We start from the raw sequence: 21,738 nt of genomic DNA, 5'->3' as shown, positions 1-21,738 counted from the left end.
GCGACACGAGAGCGCATTTTCGGTGGCCAGGCGGAAGAGAAGCTGAAGCGGCAATTGGTCCGAAAGCACTGCGCACCATTCAATGATGCCGGAAGTGCCAGAAGCAGCTTTCCTTCTGGGTGTGTGTAGGAAAATGTGGAAACGTTTTCTCGTGTGTGTGTGAGTGATGAGAGAAGAAGCTCCCAGCAGTCCCATCCTAGCGAGTACTATTCCTGTTCCATTATTTTGCCATTTCCTCGAGAGGAGAGCACAGCAGGGAAGGTTTTGTTGTTTTAGCACTAAACATAACTAGCTTCCCCTTCGTTCTCGGGAGAAAGCAAGCTGCTTTTTACTTCTGGCGCAAGTAAGAGAGAGAGAGAGAGATAGAGAGAGAGAGAGAGAGAGAGAGAGAGAGAGAGAGAGAGCAGAGCATGGTCCTTTGAGTATCCTGGCGCGTAGGTAAATAGATATAATAGCATCAGCACAGGGCCCAGGCAGCGCCAGAGCGTGCCAGCGTAAAGCTTCTTCAAGCTCGGGAAAGTCTCAAAATCCGAAAAAATAAGGGAGAAAGGAAGTTTGTTTGTTTTGGTGACGGGATGGAAAGCTCCACTAGTGGGAGTAGGTTTGATGCTGTGTTACGGTGTGCCGGTTATGTACACGGACATACCGGGTAAATGGCGTTTAATCTAAAGCACGTGAAAAGGATATTCAACTGAGACGGTGGGGAATGGACCATAAATAAATGTGAGTTTAATTTTTCAAGGAAAAGCTGCAACGTGTTACTGTATATTTCCGTATAAAATATTTATAAAGTTATAAAGGGTCACTTTGCTTTCCTTTTGACGTCACAGTTCATGCAAAACTGGTTAGGGGTAATAACTAAATTATAATAATAATTGAATAAGTGTCATTATTCATTTAATATTAAAATTTAGTTATTAAACCATAACCAGCTTTACATGGACCTATGAAGTCAAAAGTTGTAATTACATCATAAAATAAATTATAACAAAACTAATTTAGAAAGTCAGAACTAATATTCTAGTTGTACATAATACAGTCATGAATAAATGCATAAGATATAAGAAAACAGTTATAAAAAAATATGTTAAAAACAGTAAGGTAAAACATAAAACACATAAATAAATTAATTAAATGTATAATGAGTGATGTAAAGAATAATAACAAAAGCAATAAAATTATAAAAATATTAACAATTATGAAAATAGTAAAAATAATAAGGATGATAAACATTATAATAAAAGATAATAAAAATAGAAATAATAATAATAATTATAACAATAATAATAATAATAATAATAATAATAATTATTATTATTATTATTATTATTATTTTATTATTATTATTATTATTATTATTATTATTATAATAAATAATAATAATAATAATGAAAGGAATAAAAAGAGTAAAAAGGGAAAAAGCAGCTAAAAGAAATCTTCAAAAATACATCTCATTACGCATCAATTGCATCGCGTTGTACTGAACAAGCAACCAATTAAAGTAAAAAAAAAAATGGAAAGAAATCAAATGATTGACGATAAATCGCATGGAAATGCACCAAAGAGCGATGGCGGTAGTGAACGGTAAATCTAAAAGAGAGAAAAAAAAACATCTCAAGTGCCCTTACCCAACCGAAGGAAGAGCATTTCAATCACGAAACCTTTTCCTCCACAAAATTGATGTGAAAAGGAAGGATAGAAAAGATGCAGCAAAAAAAAACGCAAAACGTGTCTTGCCAATAAAGAAAAAGCTTTTTCCCGAGGTGCATTAATGCAATCAATCTTGCGCCCAGAGTGGTGCTCCATACCGGGGTTCGCGAGAGTTCAAACCCATGCGCACATACACAAACGCACACACACAAGCACCGTGGTGAAAAGTTCCTTCCGATCTATGTGCAAGACAACAAAGAGGATAAAGGACTGGGTACTACTCTATGCTCTGTCTGCAGGATGATAACCTTCCCCTCTTGGGTTGCAGTGAAAGGACCATCGAGAGATGCGGGAAGTGGCCAGTTAGCTTATCATTCTTCTAGGTGAGCCACAACACATCAAACGGAAGAGCCCAGGGTTCCCATTGGCCCTTTGCAAAATAACCACTATTTATAGGCCCCGATACGTCGTCCGAAAGCCGGCCCCATTTGGTTGGTTATTATTGCATGATTAGCTACAAAACAAGCGCTTGCACAATGAGGTCCCTCTCTGTCGCATGCCATTTTCTGCGGGTGCCCGTTGCCAGCGCACTGATTAAGAACAGCACAACGATAGGAACCCCCCGCTCCCTGATGACCAGAGAGCGTGTTTTTTCCACCGGGAAACCGGAAGGAAATGTGTTCCGGTTTTATGAACGTTTCGTGTAAAGCTTTACATGTTGCCTTCGCGTGTATTTATTGTATTTTGTGACGATATAAAAAATGGGGCGCAAAATTAAACCAAAATTTTATTATCACTGCCTACGCTACAAATGAGCGAAGGGCGTAAAATCAGAACATTTTTACACACCGGCACGCGTGTCTTTTTTAAAAAGATTTTACCGCTTTTATTTCGCGGCACACGAAGGGACGCATGTTTAACAACGGAATAAAGTCATAAAAATGTACAACGGCTACAAAAATACGACAGCGTGTAGGGGGTTATTCCTGTGAAAAACAAAGTGTGTCATCCTTAGGGGGTCGGTCTCCACCAAAGGGGGATTATGTTTAATTCTGGGAAATATATTTAAAACCCACCCCAAAAATGTCGTTCAATTTGGGGGGCAAATATCACCAAAATACTGGTATGCTTGGTGGACCACCGCCGGAAAGCCTGAACCTGAAGGCCGCACACGACAAAAATCCATTATCCGTAATGAAACATAAACGATTGCGGGTTAGGTTGGTTGCTATCGATTACCGACCAGGGGGGGGGGCTTTTGTTTGCAGCTGCAATGCCAAAAACCAACACTCACCGGAATCGTTGATAGGGGCAGACGGTTTGCTATTTTCAGCAAGCCTTCGAAGGTCGTCACCGATTGCGAATTTACCAACTAGCCCCGTTGGATTGTGCCCTTGATCTAGTTAGAATAATTTGGTCATTTATGCTCGAAGGATAGAAGAAGCGATTGTTTGCTTCGCCACGAATGACAGAATTTCCTATTAGCTTTGTTTGGATGTCTACGAGGTGGTACCTTCAACTATTACAAAATCGTGACGAGCTAATAAGGCACCCATCGCACCCAAACCACGACAACAGTAATCATGCATGGATAACCATCATGATGCGTGTCAACATTAGCACCTCCCCCGAAGGGAAATGAAACAAACTAAAGCTACTGATTAGTTAATTCTTACAAAGAAAAACGTAACAAATTAGCCTGCACCATTCTCTCTCTAATGCTCTTTCGCCGGACCATTGATGGTCTGGCTAATACCAGCATGACCCGAATCCAAAAATCAAACCACACGACAGCACAGCGTAGCGGGATATCAAAAATTGGGCTTGGCCTTCTGGCCTTTGGCTGCTATCAGTGGGCAGAGGAACCGAATTCGCGTGTCCTTGCCACTGAGGAAAGGGAGGCCTCCGACACGATCGAAAAGGCTTAGGGCGCTGAACAAACGCTATTAGTTCGTCAACGCGACAAGCAGGACGAACAGCAGAAGTGTCAGAGGTCACAAAATGGCAAAACGAACCGCTTCTTCTCGCGGCCGTGGTCGCGGTAAATCAACGAGCAGCAGCAGCATACCACCAATGTTCGGGCCGCCTGGGAGTGGTCCTTTCTGGAGGCTTCCGTTTCTGTAACCGCTGGGTGGCTTCCTTCAGTCCGCGATTGGACGGCAAGAAAGGTGTACCACCGCAGAGTTGTGTGAATAGTCCGGCAGCCATCGCAAGCGATTGGAGCGTAACGGCAGGTAAGCAAAGTTTGATTAGTACTCATAAACGTCACACAATTTAAATCGGTGACTCTGTGAATCACTCCCAGCGTGTGATCGGTGCCGATGTGTGAAGCACAAAACGGGGTGGCAAATATGGTGTCACGTATGCGCACGAATGAGTCAACGACGTCAGCACGTGTGGGAACTTCCGAGAAGAGATCCAAATCGGGGTAGCGTCTTGGAATGTGAGCCGCGGATCGTATTCAAATCAAGGAGCTTCGTTTTCAAACCTGCGATGGTATGCGCGTGTGGCAAATATACTCGCGTCGTGTGTTATCATTGGCGGCGTTATTAAACCGGTTCCGTGTCTGTTCAGCTTGTTTCGGTTTCGTGCGAGTAACGTATTTCCGTGACGTCATTATTAAAAGCAGCTTTCAAGACGTGCGTGCTTTGCGGGTGAAACAGATTCCTTCGTACGTTGGATGAAATATTCGGCTGGTGCAATTTGTGTTAACTCTTGTAATCGATTGACAGTATTATTCACGTACGGAAATTTACATTTACATCAACAATTGGACGTCAGATTAGCCTAAAAATAGCAAGAAAAACCCCCCACGGGACGTTCCACCGCTCAAAAACTCACCTGTATCTCGAGTAAAATCTCCTGTTTCTTCCTTCGCAGCTCTATCAACAGTTTCTGCTGCTCTGGTGTTAGCTCTAAAATGAAAAAAAAAATGAAGATAACAGTGTATGGATTAGTATTCAACGATTATTTTTCTGCAGTTTGATTGCAACAAATTACGTCTTGGTGCTGTAATGCTGCGGCTTTGCCCAAATGTATGCACCGACTGCAATACAATTGCACAGGGAAGAAGACACAAACACGTACACAAAAACCCGGCGGCGATGTAAAATTAGAACTGCAATCCCGGCCAATCTAATGATCGTCCGGATAGGAGCAAATGCGCCGCCAGCCCGACTGACCGCCGACCGAAGAATACTCAAGGCGACCGCCGCTTGACAGGGTCAATTTCACTCTAAACGAACTCTTTCCGCTGCACGGGCACGGTGCGGTGGCATGATATGTACCACTTGCTTTCCCCCGTCTCCTCGTCCCTCTGCCATAAGGGGAAAAACGAAGAAGGTACTGTGCCTGGTTCTGTTCTCCCGGAGGGGGAGGAGTGATTAGCATGAGCTCTTCTGGGTCGGGGGGGTGGGAGGGGCATTGCTTGCTTCAATTGTGTCTGCGGTTACAAAGACACACTCGCCACGCGTATGGCCTATTTTATACCATTGATACGAGGGAGGGGGGAAGAGGGAAGTGCGGGCACTTGAGAAACAGAAGGCCTGCCCTGCCCAAACACTCCCGTTAGCTGGTGGCGCAGTTGTTCCAGGCAACATTCGTTCAAATGACTTCTATTTTCGGTAATCCATCGAACGTGCGCACCCCATAATCCCGGATACCCCGGCTGTTTGTGTGTGTGTGTGTGTTGGGTGTTTTGAAGAGTTGCCGGGAAAATTTAAAGAAAACATTGTGCAACACACAGAGAGTGAAAGAGCAAGCATAAACAGACGCGGACAGGGCGAATGAAGTAGGACGACACAGAACGGTGGTCGTAGAGGAGTCGTCGGGAGGCCGGATGATAATGTCGACGGATCCAAAACAGGTGTACTGTTACCGTGTTTGGACTAGGCAATGGGAGGAGGGGGAAGGGGTGTACATTAATTGATTGTTGATGCAAGGAAAAGCGTGTCGATAAGTTTGTGGTGTTTTGTTTCTTATCAAAACTTTGTGTGAGCTGGTGTGTATGTTTTTCTTCTAATGTTAGCTGAGAAGTTTCTTTTCCGCGTTTAAATAACACAACAAATTCACAGTGATGTGCTCTTAGGAGCGCACCCAAGATTCCGATCCGACTCCGGCTACTAGTTTCGCCCGGAGTAGGAGTCGTCTGGAGTCGTCCGGAGTCGGAGACATTTGGAGTCGTCCAGATTCGATCGGAGTCGACCGGAATCGGAATCGATCAGAGACAACCAGTAATGCAAAATGTCACTGTCAATGTCATAAAAATTCTAACTGCAACAAAATCCATGTCAGCGTCACGTATTCAATTCTGATGTTCAGAGTTGATACTCAAAACGATTGGTGTGACCAATAAATGCTTCGCGACATTTTTGTGACCATCGTTTGGTCAGTCATTACGTCATGACTTCTTTATACTGTGATCAGCTCTGTAAAATGCCACTAACATAGTCATGACAAATTCGAGCTGAAACAAAAAAATGTCAATGTCACGAGCTCTAGTGTGATGATCAGAGGTGAGACTCAAACAGTTGTTGCGACCGGCGCATGCTTGATGACATTTTATGCAACCAACTCTTGGTCAGTCACTTGGTCGCGACATTTTCAGTCGGTGATCATCACGATAGTCATGGGAGATGTGTGGTGCGTGTGAGTGGTTCCAAAAAACAAAATGAGCATAGTTTCTCACTCTGTTTGATCCGACAGACAATCAACAGATCGACAAAAAATGTCGTGACCAGGTGAGTGATTAAGAGTTGGGTACTAAACAAAATGTCACCAAGCATGTGATTGATCTTCCAACTGTTAGAGTCTCACCTCTAATCAGCTCAGTTGTTTACGTGAGCTGATTTGAGCTTCGTTTCAGGCATGAGTGTTGGTGACTGAAACAGTGGCATTTGCCAGCACTGTTCACAGCCAGATTGTGCTTGTGACAGCATTAAGCTTAGCTTGTCAGTCAGAGTATCGTGTTTGACTCAAGCACTCGCATGTCGTTTTGCGCATATCATGACACTCTTTCATTGAGCATCAGCAATGAGCATTAAGCTACCATGGATATGTTCATTGATTTTGTTGGTGAACATCTCGTGATGCTCATGACATTTTGCAACACTCAAGGCAATAGGAGCCGTCCGGGTGCTATGTGCTTGTGATCAGACATTTCATTTCGTTATGTTTTTTTATCTTTCACTTGCGCGTGTACTTGGTATACAGGCCTTTGTTTCGAAGGGTGCCTCCGGACGACACCCACCGCAACCGACATCGGACGACTCCAGACGACTCCGGGCGACTCCGGATGACTCCGAACGACTCCGCATAATGCTAGGCGAACCTACTTTCCGGCGTTGGTTCCTAAATTATCTGAGTCGGATCGATGTCGACTCCGGATTTTTGTCAACAACCCATCACTACAACAAATCTTCCAAAAATGACGGTTAATACATGATTCCACCGTTGTTGTCATGGCAACACCCCGGGTGGTTCTGAAGTAGCTTTTGCTGGGCCGATCCTACAACATCAATGACGCATATGAGAAAATTGCCTGTTGTTTTTTTTTCAACCACCAACTCGTTCTAATGCAACATTGTGCCAACCGTCAAAGCGAGGGGACAATTGTTTGAGGGGTGCACACAGAAGAAAAAAGTGAAATGCTCGCCACCGGGGCTACGTAACACACCGAGCGGCGCATACTTCGCAATGTCGGTCGCAAGGTAAGCAAGCTGTGGCCCACACGACCAACGGGTAACGGGCCACAATTGTACCGGAGAGCCGTCCGGTAGGGCAATTACCGCTGTCATTAATTACGGGGGCCATTGGACGGCCTATGGCGGCACATACCACTCCGTGTTTCACCCTCTTCCAGCCTTCCTGCGGGGCATAATGACATACACAGACAGCTGGCATACACCAGCAAACACACACACACCAACGGCCAACTAATGCGCTTCCACACCCTATGTACGGCGGAGCAACAACAAAAAAACAGACGAAAAGGGAAAAAAGGGTGCCCCACCGGCCACCAGCAACGCGCACCCTTCGGCCGATGCCGACGCGGAACGAGGTCGCGACGTACCTGGCAGTGGGAAGTTTTCTGTGTGCTGCGAAATGTTTGACATCGTTGCGTACGAGCTTTCCATTGTGTTGACCATAGTTCTCTCCTTCGCTGGTGTTGTCGTGGTCGCGGATGCGCTTTTCCAAATTTTCCAACCAACAACTACAACTGCTACTGCTGCTGCTGGGATGAATCATGCACGCACGTATTTCCCCACAAACAAACACACGCACGCACACACAATGTGAATCGAGCTAATTTTTACACGACCAATTTTTCTTCACCGAGAATCGCAAACACACACACGCGCGGGGGGGGGGGGGGGCGATTTACACAACACCACAACAACAAAAAAGGGTACAGAAAATCAATTAAGCAACAGACGATTTTCACGCGCAACGGGAAAGAACAACAACACAGCCAACGCTCACACACACACGGGAAGGCGCTTATTGGACGCGGGACGGTGGTTTTCCAGACTTGGTTTTTCTCCTCTTGCCAAACGCACGATCTTCGCTGAATGCTCCTTTGGCTGGTTGGAATGTGCGTAAACTAAACAAATACGGTACGCTTTACATTTTCACACAAAAACAGACACACACACGCACTTCTGGCACAAGAGGGAAATTCTTTTCGCGTCTTTATTGTAGCTGTTTTTTTTACTTTTCTTTCCTCCTCCTGGACTCGCGTTTCGCTACAAAACATCCATCTTTCGTTGAGGACAGCTGTCAAACGCGCTACGAATTAACGAACGCTGTCAACGTGTTTTAACGAAGCTGGTTTGTTTAGCCGCACAGTGGGAAGCCTTTCGGACACAATCTTTTTTAAAAAGTCGGTTAAAATGCAACGTGTGTAGCTGTAATTTTTGGCCCAGGTTTTGTGTGTGCCTAGTTCGCAAAAACTACAAAAATACAGTTATTTCTGATGAATGAAGGATTTTGAGCAAATATTTTTTGCATTGTGAGGAAGCATATTTTGATATTTTACATGTTAAAATATTTTGAGGATGACATTTTCGTCATTTACAAGATTCCTCTAACAATTCAAGTAGAATCATTCTTCCGGTGTTCCATGTACACGAATCCTACCAAGATTAAGATGTGGAGATGATGAACGTACAATCAAAAATTAAATTACTTCGTCTTACCGATAAATGCAGGTAAACTTTTCCCCATGATTGGAATGGATATCAACTCTCACAAAACGAACACCAGACACTGGTTGATCCAGATCGAGTTCAAACGTTTCTAAAAACGTGGTCATATAATCAAAGGTGTAGGTCCCGAAGTAAATTTCCTTCCCGGTGCTCTCTGGATTGTTGATGCCCTGCAGGATAATCGAATTATTGAAAAAGGAAATCAATTCAATAATAGTGTCCCCAAGCGTCACAGATTAAGCGAAAACGACTGTAAAAATTAATATTCATAGAAAAAAAAAACGAATGCTCCATAGCTTTTCTGGTTTGCTCAATAGATGGCGTATTATAAATTATCATTATGTTGCTGTCCTTTTTCATATTCATATTCATATGAATATGAAATACAGAGAACACGCAACAATACAGAGGGTGTGAGAAAACAATCAAAGCGAAGAAAGCCCCGTTGTGTGGCTATGCCACCAACAGATGGCGCCAAAAGCTTTTTTTGCTATTTTTAGAATGCACCAGTCGTTCACCGCTTGCTAAAGGAAGTGTTTTTAGATTCCTTTTAGGAGCAGAGCTTGAGCCGTTTAGAACCCGTTTAGTGGTCGTTTAGTGGATTTGTGGCACTTGGGAAGGGTAAAGTACTTACCCACACAGAAAACTCTTTCAAAGCACTGTAAACATCCGTCCTAACTGGTAGCGCTGATTTTGGAATGTGTTCAATCGTAATTGCGTTCAAAGCGACACTCTTCACCAGTTTAATCACTATCGATCCGGAACTTCCCTCGAGTGCAAAGCATGTACCACAGTCCTTGAGAAAGAAAGTACATTAATACCTCCACCACAATGCCCACAGTGCCTTTCCATCCCGTACCTGTATAATGCACTGCATCTGATAGTAGTTGTCGTACATCGAAGAAAACGCCGTACGAACACGACTCAGAAGGGAGCCACGATGCCGCGATGTTGGAACGACCGAAACGACCTCTCCACCGAAGACCCGCGCCGCATAGTCGGTCGGTCCCAGCTTGTCGAAGTTGAGCTGCTCCAACAGAGAAAGTCTATCGTTGAGGATTTCCATCTCTTCAAAACATTGTACTTTGGAATCAGTTTGTCCACCAGTTACTTTGTACTGTCCCACATCTTTGCTTTGTTCCGAATTCTGAAAAATGAAGCAAATGATTAGGAACTGGTGGATACGGATGGATGCGCTTGCATACGGGCGTTCGTTACCTCCTCTAGAAATTTCCGGTCTTGTATTTGCTGTGTGGTGTTGTTTTCGCTCACATATATCTGAAACACGGTGAGAGCAGCCAGCAAAACGCACAACATGTACACGGCCAAATTCTTCTGTTGATGTTCCGGCATTTTGTAACGCGCACGCTTACTTTTTCCATCAACCACCACAGCACAGCATACTAAGACGGAAACGTTCAACGTGCCGTGTGCACCGTTCAAAACCCCTGTAGCCAAAACACCCCATAGAGGGCGCTTGCACCACAAAAGAGACAACAGTGGGCTATGCAAAACAAGCCGCAACTGTCAGAATGACACTCGGAACAAAACAAAGGCGAAGAAAAAAAACGACGGGAAAGAGAAAGAACAACAATAAATTTCGTCGCAAACATTTTCTCGCTTGCGGCGCACGGTGCTGGTGATCTGCAAAATTGTGTAGTGCGGCTTCCCACTTTCTTTTTGTTTTGGGTTCTCATTGCTGTTTGTACATCTTCACGCAATTGTACGTGCGTGCGTCACTGACGGTTTACGGAATTTGCTGCAACCAACCAGAACGGGCGGGCATCCTGGCGCAACAATAGTTGCATCCCCAGACCTGGTAGAGAGACAGGCCATCAGCACAAACATTAAATGCAGTGCGAAATGAATGGCTAGCTTAGTGCTGCGATCAGCAACGCCCGGCAGTACCAGCAGAACCACCGGAAAGGGCAGCTCCCGGGAGCGGAAGCGTCCGTCGATCGGGAAGTGAAGAGTGTGTGTGCTTGTGTATGTGTGTGTGTGGGCCGAACGGCACGGCGGCTCCTCACCCTACTCCGGGCAGCTGCAAACAATGCCGAAGCTGCCCCGACGCGTAGTAGCCGATGCCCCTTAAAAATAAACAATATTACATCATTTTGTAACGTGAAGCGCGATACGACCGGGCAGCAAGAGTGTGGTGTCAATCCCCTCCCCCACCAAATGGTTCGTAAATAGCGTTCTTTGTGTTTGTTGGACGTAAGCTGCTCCTCCGGCTCCTCTGAACACGGGCTGAACACGGGGAGCGGGCGATTTCTGTCACCATCCGGGCGATGGATAGCAACAAGAACCAGGAGTGCTGCTACGGCAACGGAGGCGGCGGTGGTGGTGTCGGCCTCACGGTGGTCATCGGGGCGGACCGCATCGCGAAGGCGGTGTCGGCGGTGAAGTATCAGAACCAGTTCAACAACAACAACCTGATCGAGCAGGAAAATCTAATGCCACCGGTGCAGGGTCGCGTGGTTGGGATAGTGCCGGACGACGGGTCGCCCTCGACCAACGGCCAGCAAAATGGGGTGACGGCGAACGAGTCGCCGGGGAAGGAAAAGGTTCACCTGGCCGAGAATGGTAAGGAAAGGGGGTTGCCATTCGCGGGAAATGCGCCTGATTTGGATTTAAAAAGTATTTTTTTTTCAAATATTATATTTTAAATTGACCAATTGATTGAAATGATCCTTCTTTCACTTTCAGGATCCACCCGCCACCTCGCATCGTCCATTTTCACGCAATCGTCCTCCCCGGCCGCCTCTGCGGGCAGTGACGCGCTGCCGGACCGGTTGCATCCGACCCTTCCGGAATGTTTCCTCACCGGCAGTACCAACAACATCACCAACAGCTTTAATCCCCCCACAAACGGCGCAAGCCCTGTGTCCTCATCCACCGGGTACACTATACAACCGCCCGTTACGTCCTTCGACGTGGCCGCTACCAGCAACGGCACAGTGGTTGATTTTACCAACAACTCCAACGCACCAGAAGCGGACCATCCGTCTCTGGTCGTAAACAACGACGATACGGTTGACCCGGCGGACGAGGGCGACTTTTCCGACAACAATTCCCTCGGCAACCTGTCGTATGCTAGCGAGAACGGGCTGGTGGAGGAAATCATACTGCTGCCGAGCAACGCCTACTCCGACGATGACAATGCGTCCACGTCGGATGACTGTATCTATGCGTACCGGGGTGGTGAGCCGGCGGGGGCGGCAGGGCAACTGCTAGACCTGCAGGGCGATCTGCCACCGGACGACGAGACGGACTTTCTCGAGATGGACTTCGATCCGGAGCCGAGCTCGGAGATGGAAACCTTTAACCGCCAGCAGGACGGGTTTCTGCTTGGGTTGGACGGTGAGCAGTATGGTGCGGCGGCAGCGCGACCACCGGAAGGCCAGCATGGGCCAGAACTTGACGGTGGTGGTGGTTCACGATCACCGACGAACGGAGCGGGGCAGGCTTCGCCGGTACAAATCGCCGCGACAACAGTAGCGGAACAGCACGAACCGAAGGGCAATGAAACGGGTTTATATCATCAAGCGGCCGAAGTGGGTGAAGCACGAGCACTCTTCGCTGGTCCTTTACCGGCAGTGGCACAACCAGAGGACACGCAATCGAACGCTCAGCAAGAAAGTAGAGAGCAAAATGCCACGGTAAGCAAAAGTCCCGAACCGGCCGTGAACCGAACGGAGGCTCACAAAACGGGTGCCATTCCGAAGAACTTACCAATCCCGGTGGATCGACCCCCAACCTTATCCTCCAACTCGAAGAACCTTCGGCTCGACCTAACGGTGCATTCGGACGAACCGGATTTTGTCGAGACGCACCGATATCAGGATTGCTCGCTGTACTACTATCAACCGGCCGAGTTTTCTGCCAGCACTAGCAAGCGATCGAAAGGCTTGCAGCAGCAGCAGCAGGAAAATGAAGCAGAAGAAATGCACTGTTTGGACTGTGCAGAGCAAGAGTTCCTAATGCGCACGAAGCAGGACCACCCTACCAGGCAGCGGTACTGTAACAGTTGCAATGCGACGAAAGGAGAAGGCAGGATGCGATCTTCCGCATTGAAAGCTACAGATCATCGCTCGGTGCGATCGTACGCTGGGCCAAACCGAACGGCGGAAGCGTTCTATTCCCGTGCAACGGAACCACGAATGGACGACGAGCACGGTACGGTGGACGATGATGAGCTGCTCGATCTGCGTGCGGAACAGATCGTGTTTGAGACGTTGCACAAAATTAACACACTGAAGGAAACGCCACCAACAACGGCTGGGCCGAAGGCCGAGTGTGTGCAAAGCATGGCAAAGGTATCGCTCATGCCTGTGTTGGAGAAGGATGATGGTGCGGCCAAAGCACAGTACGATCAGATAGTACCGCTCGTCACCCATCCAATGGTGCGTGTTGTAAGCACCGTTGATCGATGATCGCGATCGTTTATTAAACCTTTTACCTCTTCCCTTTTTTCCAGACACAACCCAAGCAGAGTGTAACGCTGTACACGGTGAACTGCAACGAAGCGACAATAACGGAAGCTTTTGTAAGTCGGCAACCGGACGGCAAACCGTTGAAGTGTTTCGCTCTATAGCTATTTTCTTGTTTTTTGCAGATGCACCTTGGCCTTTTACCGAAGGAGAGCGTACTGCGGCAGTACGCAACGGAGCGGCTCGAGGCGGACAATGCCAAAATGACCATACCGCAGTATCTGCTGCACATGTCGAAGCGCGACTGCAACTACCGGAAGCTGATCGACGTCATCAAATCCTGCTGTGATATGGAACCGCTGGACGTTCAATACTATCCGGTTAGTAGTAGTGGTAGGACCGATTGTCATGGATGCAACTAACCTTTCGATGCAAACTCATCTCTTTTCAGATCGATCCATTCATGGACGGGCCCGAAATTGTGCAGATCTGTTCGAGCGAGATAGCGAAACACTGGAACGCCAACACGAACCTGCGCCAGATTATTCACTTCAAGCACAAACACTTTCACACGTTGAATGTTCTCGGTAAAGTTTGGGTTTGGAGCACTTTTTTGTGTGCTTTAATGTAAGTTTGTAAGTTAATGTTTATTTTCTACTTGTTTGTAGGTAAAATAGTGAACATCCTTCGGCAGCCTTCCCGCGGCCGGGACACCAACTACATGATCAGTATACCACAGTACTACAAGAGTGGAATCATCAAGATAATGCGGATAGCACCACCCAGCTGGTGATAATTGGACAAAACGGCACCAATGAGCTAGTCAGATCAGTCGCTGCGGGTGGTGAAAAGGACCGGGGGGGGGGGGGGGGATCCAATGGGGGCAATCCCATAGATTAAGCCAGTGATTTTGTTTAGCAGACAGACGTACATACCGACGTAAGTAATGTGTATGTTGATGTGATGATGGTGATGAGGCAAAGAGAATCAGTGTTTTTCTTTTCTTTTTAAAGTAAGTTTGTACTGTTATTTACGCTTAAAACACACAGAAACACAGAAACACATACACACAGATATACAAACGCTACAAGGTTTTGATTTTGGGGCAGGTTTTAAATTGCGCGCACCGCAAAGAGTACTATCAATAGCCGCGCCGAAAGTTGACTGCAGTGGTACCCGGTGACCAGTTAGGAAGGGGCTAGGAACGGGGTAGCTGAGCCCCCGGGCTTTATGTACATATTAGATAGAAACCTATTTATTCTACGGTACCGTGCGCAAACAGGCTGCGCTACGCAGATGGAGAGCAAAACCCCCAAACCCACGTGGCGATGGAGAACGCGTTTGTGAAAGTTTGCATAAAAAGGTTCAGTTGCGCAAAATTTGTTTCGACATCCGTTTTATCCGTTGCAACCCCTTGTTCGCGTTATCGCATGTGCATAATATTAAAAAAAAGGCCATAAAATTTTATTTTCGAGGCTCGCCAAAAACCCCAACCCCAACTACATACTGTGATGCGCTTTACTTATGTTGTGTATTGTTGCTCCGCATATTGGCTTGTATTTGTGTTTGCTATTAGTGTTGATAGGGATTTGAGTTTAAGCGTGTTTATCGTAACCAAACGCTAAAAAGGGGGGAATAGGATACTTGGTGCTGTGTCAGCCGGTCGCAGATATTTAAAGGGCAAAGAATGTAACCTCTTCATTACTCACTCAGCTGCATATCTTCCATGCTGTGGCACGCAGTAACACGCAACAGGACTAAAGGAAGCGACGCTTTAAGGACTCTGCACCCAAGCTTATCACGATAGAGATCACGCTAGAGGAAATAGGCGGCGCAAATCCTATCCACAATTGTTAACACAACGGGAACGGGGCAGGACGGTGCGTGGAAAGCTTTCTTGTGGTTTGGGATGAGGGAAAACTTCCCACTTTTTTGAGGATCGTATTATATACATACACACCAATACTTACAACATCTATACACGCATCCTTTACACGAAACACTATTGCTGCGCGAGTGGGTCAATGTTCATTGCCGTGCCTGCGTGGTCATTTGGAATGCTTACCACACAAGAAAACCGACTACCGAACGTGTTTTTATCACACATTTCGTTATGCAAACAGTGCAAATCAACCAATCAACGCAACACTAACGCCTGGTGTGGACTGCGAGCATCATTTAAAAATGATAATAAAAGTATAACAAATCATATAAAAAAAAACCTCAAAGTGTTACTTCTTGCTTACTTGTTTGCTATTGTTTAGAGCGTCTGAAACCGGTTGCTTATAATCCTCACCAACCCATGGAGTGTGGTGGTAGGTAGGTAGCATATAAGTCACGGATATAGCCATGACATCAGATCATCCGATGAACAGACCGGATCTAATATTCATCATAAGATAAATCCTGAAAAAGTTTACAGGACAAACTGTGGCTCGGGAGGGAAATATTAAGCCCCATCTTTTGCGATTTCCGTTACGAACCAGATCCTAGCACGAGAGCGGATGATATAGACATCATTAACGATTGTCCTATGTACTAGGAGCCCATCAAACGAACTCCTAGACTAAAGACCAAATTAAATGAGGACCCTTTAACCCTACAGTACCAGTCGCCACTGAGACTTGGATCTTACTGGCTTTGTGGTCTTAGACTGCGGCTTCGTCTGCCAATCCGTTATCCCTGCTTTAAGCGAGAACCACTCAACGACATCTTACCACTTCTGTTCCTTCCGTCCTTTTGGACGACCTAACAGAGATTTACATGCTGGGTTTCATCCAGGTCCTTGCAAATTACATGAACAACCGGAGCCTGGCGTGGTTGATGCGCTGCACTACTGTGAGATTGCCGTTGTAAGGGCTTCTCCATTGTCACATTGCTACATTGTCAAGCTTCTTCCTCACGAATGTGACTAAGAGGATTTAGAGGGTTATATAATGCATTGATGCTGCCCCGTTTTAACAGGACCTTCATTAGGGTTGCTGAAACTACAAACATCCATTAAGCAGTAGAGTGATCTTGGAATCTAGATGAAGAATTATTACGATTTCTAACAAAAAAATCCTGCTTGGTGTAGATACTACTGGTACTACTGGATTACTGGTGCTGATGACTAGTAGTAATGGCTTGCTTGTGTCCTTTTCCTGTTAGTAATGGCTATTGTTAGTCCGATTCCCACTCTGGCAAAATCCGAACCACTAGTTCTGCGCGGAGTAGGAGTCGTCCGGAGTCGTCCAGAGATGTTCGGAGTCGCCCGAAGTTGTTTGGTGTCGGAGTCGTCCGGAGTCGACCGGAGTCGGAGTCAACCGGAATCGTCGGAGTCGACCGGAGTCGGAGTCAGCCGGAATCGTCGGAGCCAACAGGAGCCGTCCGGTGCAATGTGCAATGATTCCGAACGACTTCGGACGACTCCGGACAACTCCGAATGACTCTGGACGATTCCGGGCGATTCCGGACGATTCCGAATGTCTCCGGATAATGCTGGGCGGACCTACCTTCCGTAGTCGGTTCCGACATTATCGGAATCAGATCGGAGTTGACTCCGAATCTTTGCCAACTATACTCTAAGTTCCATCACTAAGCTTTCACTGCCTTGCACAGGGACAAGCTGGCCATTTCGTTCAAATGGCATCCGATGATTCCCAAAGGAAAGAACAAGCGAGCTAGGCAGATGACGTACAAACTTCCTCAATATGAGACCCTGGAGCGATTCCAGCAATGCCCTGCAGCAGGTTATGGTTATGTAATCACCTTGATCTGTCCCCAAGTATCCTTTGAAGTAAGTGCCACGTTTGTTTTTTAGAAAGATGCCACAAAATCTATAAGAAATACATTAAAGTGAAAGGGATATACGTTGAAAATAAATACCTGGATATATTGCTGAAATTGTTGTTACTTTATTATTTTCTACGCTCCAAAACAATCACCAAAACTAGACAGTGTGAAAAATGAAATGTCTCTCCTTGCACTAACACACCGTCACGCAGTAGAAATAGCCGCGTGTAGTAGTGCCGCTAGCTCAGCAGGCCATGCAATTTGCAAACAAACGTTTGACATTTGTACCTTTTCCTCCTCTTCGTTCTCTCCCATACATGGAGCATTAGTGTTTGGCAACAAAGCAGGGGGGACAGGACATCCGAAATTTTGCTCCACAAAATCGTGCGATTGTCCAAATTACACCACCAGCGTTACCAGCGCTAGTCCGCGAGCAAAAACGTTCAGTGTGCAGCGTGTTGTTGTGTGTGTGTGGTAATTGTGAACATTGTGCTGGTAACCATTGGCTTTCCCGGCGAAAGGACGACGATGAGTGCGCAGACGCGGCTGAATGAAGCCCTGCCGGAAAGCCAGCAGCGCCTCTCGCACCAGGCAACGACGCTAGCCACACACGGCTACATCGTCGGCGATGTGATCGGCCAGGGAACGTACGCGGTCGTGAAGGTAAGGCGCGCAGGGGTTACGCCCTTTGGTCAGGTGGTTTCTGGTTGCACTCACCACAACCCTTCCGTTGCAGAAAGCGTACTGGACGAAGTTTAAGCGAACGGTGGCGATAAAGATTATGTCGAAAACGAACGCCGGCGAAACGTTCCTGCAAAAGTGTTTGCCGCGCGAGCTGGATGCGATCCGCAATCTGCGCCACGAAAACATTATCCACTACTACGAAGTGATCGAAACGACGATGAGGTGTGCATGACCCACTGTGATCCTTCCGTTACTACCGCTCACTCTCTCTCTCTTCTCCTCCCTCGTTAGGGTCTACATTTCCATGCGGTACGCCGAGCACGGTACGCTGCTAAGCTTGATACGCAAGCAGGGCCACCTGCCGGAAGTGCGCGCCCGCCGGTACTACCGCCAGCTGCTGGCCGCCCTCGAGTACATACACACGGCCGGGTACGCCCACCGGGACATCAAGCTCGAAAACATGGTGCTCGACGGGAACGACCGGCTGAAGCTGATCGATTTCGGGTTCGCCTGTCGGGCGCGGGTCGCCGATGTGCCGGTCCTGTCCAAAACGTTCTGCGGCAGCCACGCGTACGCCAGCCCGGAGCTGCTGCGGTTCAAACCGTACGATCCCGTCCACGCCGACATCTGGGCGTCCGGCGTGGTGCTGTACTCGCTGCTTTACGGAAAGCTACCGTTTTCCAACGAAAAACAGGTGAACCTGCTGCTCCAGGTATGGAAACACTGTGTAGTACTAACTTTTTTTTTCTCTCCTGTTGTTGTTTTTTTTGTTTTAATCATCATTTTATCATCGTTCATCAACTGTGTTAACTCCACCCCCACCCTCGACCCATCTCTGCACTAATGTAGAAAATCAACCGCGGTGTTATATTCCCGTCCAACATAACCGTTACCAGGGAGGTGCAGTGCTTGATGAAGCAACTGTTTTTGCCGGTAGAGAAACGCATTACCTGGCCGGAGCTGGGACGATCGCTGTGGTTCTTTATTGAGCTGGAGGAAGAGTCGCCCGGACAGGCGGAATGGTCCCAGCCCGCACCGGACGGTGTGGCCGAACCATCCGCTGCCAAGCGTAGCAAGCTGGACAATAAAGCTTAGGTGATAGAGTTGTGCCATGACCTTGCCGTGCTCGCGTTGATTCGCACTGGAATGTGGGGTGATTTATTTGTGATTAAAAAAAAAAATAGAAACAGCACCAACCATTCTTCAGCAGGGCAGCAACACCACTCTAAACTTGGCACTGCATCGCATCTTCCCCAACATGGTAATGGCCCCCAAAAAAGTACCCGCCACACCACTCCCCTGGGGGGAGTTTGGTACTGCCAAGTCGCCACGTTTTGATGTGCCTGGCGGGAGAAATTAACGCGCGCAGTAATGGAATTATTCATGAAACAAACTACGGGCACCGCGCACCCGCGTGGCAAACTTTATTTATAGTGTCACAACATAATGCGCTCATCGTCGAATGTGGGGTAATGTTTTACGGTAAACGAATGTCCCGGACAGGCAGCCGGGAGGGGCTGGCAGAAACATCATCCCGCCATTGACGCTACGCTCGTAATGGACCTTTTCTCCTTGTTTGTTGCGCAAAGCAATTGGTAGCAGAATGTGGTGTAAATTTAAATTACTATCTAATAATAGTATGCCTTTTGCGGAGTATAGTATTTTAAATAATAAGAACGATTTTATAATATTAATAATTTAAAACTGCTTTTTGTTTTATTGCTAGGACATATTTCTCGCTGATTGTTATCGATTTATTAGAACCACTGTAGGACAAATTGTAGGGAAATTCCTCGCCGGCGACACATCCGAAGCGGCTCCTTTCGCTCCAGCAACGCAATATTGCTCAATAAATCGGCTGGGAACGAAGTTGCGACCGAACCGAAATGGATCAAATGCATCATTCGCTTATCCACTGTGTGGCGGCTGCTGCTACTTCTGTACTGTACTGGCGGCCCCGTAACGCGTACAGCTTTTTGCCAAACCATCCGTCTTTACTGTTCAATTTCAAGCTCGTGATTTACAGTCGACAATATAACTGCGGGTAACTCCCCGCAAATGGGGTGGGCGCGGAGGGGTGGGTTTTGTTGCGTTCGTTTTATTTCTTTTCAGGTTGTCACTGCCCGTTCCCTTTATGTGCTCTTACGCGCACCAGAAAGCGGAATAGTTATGCGGGATTTGTTCCGACCAAAACGTTCCGTTTGGGCTTGGCAGCGGCGAATGTGTGCAGCAGCAGCAGCAGCACGTGAGTGCAGCGTGGTGTGGTGGAACATAAATCTTGCCCGCTGATAAGTTGACTTTCACGGTCCGATCCGTTTGACCGCTCGGCCTGTGTGTGTGTGTGTGTGTGTGGGTACGATCAGAACGAAAGGACACAGTTTGTGTTCCTGTACTGTACACTATCCGGGTCCGGTGCTGGTAGCATTGTCCGGCTTGCCACAAGCTCGATGTCAAAGTTTCTCGTCGTACTTTGTGTGTTTTTACCCGCTGCAACCGGGTTCCGGGTCTCTTGGTATGGTGAGAACTTTGTGTTAGTCTGTGCATATTACTCCAGGGAAGGGGAACGTTGGTGTTGGAGTACCACACACACACGCACACACATACGGGGTCAATCAAAAAGTCGACCGTACGTCAGCGTCTTGCAGCGGTATGCCCGGTTGCATGTTGACATCAATGTCCCGGTTGCAGTGGGCAACTTTACCTGGCTGGTGCGGGCACGGGTACGGCATAGGCTACGGACACGATGACGCCAGCGGTCAGTCAAGCGGTAGGTTGAGACATTCATCTCGTAAGCGGTTTGTTGGTTGGATTGATTTTGTGAATGGGGAAAAGCGTTCGCTCGGTGGGTTATCGTTACAATTTAAACACTTTTGGTAGCTCATGGGGGAACCAGAGAGCGATCTATCTTTCGTGCTGTGCGTGCGTGATGCGTCATCTAAACAGAGATAGTCTTTGCGGTACAATGTGCGGGACGCTCCGTTGCACAGTGTTTTTATCTTTCCCGTGATCTTTACAGCTATTAATCTTAAAATTGTAAAGCATGTTCGCAGTATTTCAATACGATAACAAATCTTCAACATTTCTATTTGTTTTTCTTTTAATACTCTCGATGGTTTATGGCTATTTCGTTAAACGGCCAAATTCAAACTGAAATGGTCAGTATTTGATCTTTTTGATATTAGTTAAAATGTATGTAAATTGAATTGACTATTGTTGTGAGTTTCATTAAAAGTTTTTTTTACAGATTTACGTCTGCTTGACTTTTAACAATTAATACTTTAAAACATTTCTCAGCTTCAGTTTTTTTTATCGAATTCGCAACTATAATAGAAAAACTATACAGACAAATCATTGACATAGTATAATAAAAATATTACAAGATTTGAATAAAAAGAAAACATCAATTTTTGGCAAATACATAAACTTTACCCAACTGACAAAATTTCACTGCCATTAAATCGTAAACATTTGAATTAAAATCACTTGATATTGATATTTGCTAATTGTGTTTTGTTTATTATATGGAGTTGAAATCAACAAAGTATTTTAATAATTTATTTTGAAAACATGTAACTTATCTCGTACAAGTTTCCATTTGTTTCCAGCTTTGCAAGAGGTTTGATTTTATTGAAAGATTATTCTTTCTTATCTTTAAACGAAACCTTGGCAACATAACGTGTAACCCTTGAAATAGCAAAAATGACAGAATAGAATATGATTAAATTTAAATAAATGAAAATAAATTTATGTATTATGTTTATTATTAGGGCCTTGTCATATTGTCGCACTATTTCCGACCTTCGTACATTTTCAAATGAGTGGCATTTCCCCCCTTATTCCTGCCTTATTCCGGGCATACTCGGTTATGTGACATTTAGTCCAATACGATCGGACTATTTTTTCGCTGGCTGGTATTACTCGTCATTATCCTTTACGAGGATCCTTTTGCATCTTGTGCAGGCTTCTAGTTTTGTAGAGTTGGAGTTTTGGAGCTC

General features: G+C 46.4%; 4 protein-coding genes across 5 annotated transcripts in view; 2 read left to right on the top strand and 2 right to left on the bottom strand.

Annotated features, from left to right (window-relative positions):
• LOC120904434 (cytohesin-1) overlaps positions 1-8,188 on the bottom strand; it is a 61,409-nt gene extending 53,221 nt beyond the window's left edge. Inside the window, exons 1-2 of the mRNA XM_040314399.1 lie at positions 7,721-8,188; positions 4,492-4,565 (exon numbers count right to left, since the gene is read on the bottom strand). Of these exons, the coding sequence (XP_040170333.1) occupies positions 4,492-4,565; positions 7,721-7,796 (150 nt within the window). The 5' untranslated portion in view covers positions 7,797-8,188. The remainder of the gene's footprint in view (positions 1-4,491; positions 4,566-7,720) is intronic.
• A 119-nt stretch (positions 8,189-8,307) lies between these two features.
• On the bottom strand, positions 8,308-10,303 carry LOC120904435 (SUN domain-containing protein 3). Its single transcript, XM_040314400.1, has 5 exons — positions 10,074-10,303; positions 9,715-10,002; positions 9,490-9,651; positions 8,847-9,025; positions 8,308-8,783 (listed from the first exon to the last, which is right to left on the bottom strand). Exons 1-5 carry the CDS (start codon positions 10,206-10,208, stop codon positions 8,753-8,755), a joined length of 795 nt encoding a protein of 264 aa, XP_040170334.1. The 5' UTR covers positions 10,209-10,303; the 3' UTR covers positions 8,308-8,752.
• A 108-nt stretch (positions 10,304-10,411) lies between these two features.
• On the top strand, positions 10,412-14,297 carry LOC120904433. Its single transcript, XM_040314395.1, has 6 exons — positions 10,412-11,438; positions 11,562-13,258; positions 13,333-13,401; positions 13,471-13,665; positions 13,737-13,872; positions 13,954-14,297. Exons 1-6 carry the CDS (start codon positions 11,144-11,146, stop codon positions 14,076-14,078), a joined length of 2,517 nt encoding a protein of 838 aa, XP_040170329.1. The 5' UTR covers positions 10,412-11,143; the 3' UTR covers positions 14,079-14,297.
• A 2,993-nt stretch (positions 14,298-17,290) lies between these two features.
• Positions 17,291-18,858, top strand: LOC120904317 (testis-specific serine/threonine-protein kinase 3-like). Of its 2 annotated transcripts, none has more exons than XM_040314231.1 (4): positions 17,291-17,722; positions 17,796-17,965; positions 18,035-18,437; positions 18,593-18,858. In XM_040314231.1, exons 1-4 carry the CDS (start codon positions 17,588-17,590, stop codon positions 18,836-18,838), a joined length of 954 nt encoding a protein of 317 aa, XP_040170165.1. In that variant the 5' UTR covers positions 17,291-17,587; the 3' UTR covers positions 18,839-18,858. The 2 variants fall into 2 exon arrangements, with proteins under 2 accessions (XP_040170165.1, XP_040170164.1); XM_040314230.1 differs by having other exon boundaries at positions 17,292-17,722; positions 18,035-18,455.
• The last annotated feature ends 2,880 nt before the right edge of the window (positions 18,859-21,738 follow it).

The sequence above is a fragment of the Anopheles arabiensis genome, chromosome 3 (genome assembly GCF_016920715.1).
Source record: "Anopheles arabiensis isolate DONGOLA chromosome 3, AaraD3, whole genome shotgun sequence".
NCBI classification, from domain to species: domain Eukaryota; kingdom Metazoa; phylum Arthropoda; class Insecta; order Diptera; family Culicidae; genus Anopheles; species Anopheles arabiensis.
Note: the sequence above shows the minus strand (reverse complement) of the source record. Positions and strands in the feature narration are given on the sequence as shown.